This window comes from Penaeus japonicus, unplaced genomic scaffold (assembly GCF_977035675.1).
Source record: "Penaeus japonicus unplaced genomic scaffold, GWHDUDI00000001_assembly GWHDUDI00000033, whole genome shotgun sequence".
Lineage (NCBI taxonomy): Eukaryota > Metazoa > Arthropoda > Malacostraca > Decapoda > Penaeidae > Penaeus > Penaeus japonicus.
The window spans coordinates 4,416,711-4,419,210 of NW_028234435.1; the positions used below are offsets into that span (position 1 = coordinate 4,416,711).

The 2,500-nt window shown below is 43.8% G+C and overlaps 1 protein-coding gene across 1 annotated transcript in view; it reads left to right on the forward strand.

The window, feature by feature from the left end:
* The window catches only part of LOC122257125 (uncharacterized), a 5,314-nt gene extending 3,408 nt beyond the window's left edge, over positions 1-1,906 (forward strand). Inside the window, exons 2-3 of the mRNA XM_043022200.2 lie at positions 369-672; positions 1,661-1,906. Coding sequence (XP_042878134.2) covers positions 369-672; positions 1,661-1,828 — 472 coding nt within the window. The 3' untranslated portion in view covers positions 1,829-1,906. The remainder of the gene's footprint in view (positions 1-368; positions 673-1,660) is intronic.
* Positions 1,907-2,500: the final 594 nt, after the last annotated feature.

The following is a 2,500-nucleotide window of genomic DNA, read 5'->3' on the forward strand; positions in this document are numbered from 1 at the left end:
GAGAGAGAGAGAGAGAGAGAGAGAGAGAGAGAGAGAGAGAGAGAGAGAGAGAGAGAGAGAGAGAGAGAGAGAGAGAGAGAGAGAGAGAGAGAGAGAGAGAGAGAGAGAGAAAGAGAGAGAGAGAGAGAGAAATATATATATAGATAGATAGAGAGAGAGAGAGATACAGCAACTTACAGGTATGTGTGTGTGTGTGCGTGAGTGTCAAGCCCGTATAAACGATGTAGCGTTTTAGCTTTCTAATGTGTTCTTAATCTTGCTATGCCGAAAGGAATTCATACTTAGCCTTGCCATAACGGAAGTAATTCCTCCCGTCTTAGCCACCAAAAGCAGCATAGTGCCCTCCATTCCCACGTATCGCCCTGCAGATGCATGCAGCACTGCAAACGCTCTCCCGCCTGCATCATGGTAGCCTGGCAGACCTCCCCTAGCGACTGCCTCATGTACGACTCCCTCGCGAGTGGCCTGCCTCCTCTCCTGAGCGCCTACGAAGTCTACGTGGCCGTTCGGGACGACAGGCTCTTCGTGGTCCCGAATTCGGTCCTCTGGGACGACGCCAAGAGAATCTGCAGCGAACACCGCGGACGCTTGTTCCCGCTCGCCGATGACGTCACGGCGTCGGAAATCCTGACCGGGACGTCCCTGACCATCCTTCACATCGGCCTGAGGAGGGTGAGGAGCGGGTGGGGATGGGGAGGGGGGTTAGCTGCCCCTGGTCTTTAATCATGTAGCAAGTTTCTTTTTTCTTTTTCTTTTTTGTTAATTTCTACTATGAGTACCATTATACCATATATCATTATTGTGGTTTGATCATGTTATTTACCATGATTACATGACAATCATGATTGTTTTCATCATCACTATCATTAGGGACAAAATATAAATGATAAGAACGGTTACCGTTAATGGTTGGTTTTACGTCACGAATTCGGGCCGAAGCTGGTGCTATCATTGTAGTCGTAATCGTAATGATTACTCCAATGAAGTAGCGAAGATGATGATAATCGTGACATTGATTCGAATATTGTCGAATGACATCATATCATGCTTAAGACCTTCACCGTTTACTAATTACCATATTGTTTATCGTTAACATTATCATTACTATCATTATATTGCATGATTATAATTGCTGTTGTTGTATTATTATTGTTGTTGTTGTTGTTATTACTATTATTGGCACTATAGTATTACAAAAACTGTCATAATTATATTCCTCACTTTTTTTTATATTGAATAACTAACTAATATATATTTATCATTATGTATCATTATTGTATTATACCCTATTATTATCATCATTCTCTTATATCAATAATAATTATTTTTATCATTAGCATTATTATTACTATTATCATTCTTATCATAATTAACATCTTTGTTATTACCATTATCAGTATTATTATCATGATTAATATAACTGTTATTACCCTTATCCTTATCATTATTATCATTATCAATAACATAATCATCATCCTCACTATCAGTCAGCCAAAGGAAGAGAAAAAGCCAACAATAAAAGAAATAACGGAGATAATAACAAATAATAAACAAGAAATCAAAATAGACCAGAAACAAAAGAGCATGAAATCTCGCAACCCTGTTATTTATTTACTTTTTTATTTTTATTTTTTATTATTTTTTTTTCTCTCTTTCGCAGAACATCGACGGCACCTGGAGGAACGCGCAGGGGACGAACGCGACCTCCGTCCCAGCGCTCACCGACAGCACCTACGACTGCGTCTTCTTCGATGTCACCGACAGCTTCACGACCTTCGACTGCACCTTAACCTATGCGTTTCCTCTGTGTCACCTCTATGAGGAGTGAGAACCCGCTGTACTCGCCCTCCTTTGCCTTTGCGAGGCTTTTCCGTCTCCATTTATGTATTCAGAGAGTACCTCCACCTCCCGCTTGTCCCTTTTCACATAGCACCTTCACCTCCCCTTGCCCCTTTTCACATAGTATCTCCATCTCCCCTTGCCCCTTTTCACATAGCAACTCCACCTCCCCTTGCCCCTTTTCACATAGCAACTCCACCTCCCCTTGCCCCTTTTCACATAGCACCTCCACCTCCCCTTGCCCCTTTTCACATAGCAACTCCACCTCCCCTTGCCCCTTTTCACATAGCAACTCCACCTCCCCTTGCCCCTTTTCACATAGCAACTCCACCTCCCCTTGTCCCTTTTCACATAGCAACTCCACCTCCCCTTGCCCCTTTTCACATAGCACCTCCACCTCCCCTTGCCCCTTTTCACATAGCACCTCCACCTCCCCTTGTCCCTTTTCACATAGCAACTCCACCTCCCCTTGCCCCTTTTCACATAGCACCTCCACCTCCCCTTGCCCCTTTTCACATAGCAACTCCACCTCCCTTTGACCCTTTTCACATAGCAATTCCACCTCCCTTTGCCCCTTTTCACATAGCAACTCCACCTCCCCTTGCCCCTTTTCACATAGCAACTCCACCTCCCCTTGCCCCTTTTCACATAGCAACTCCAC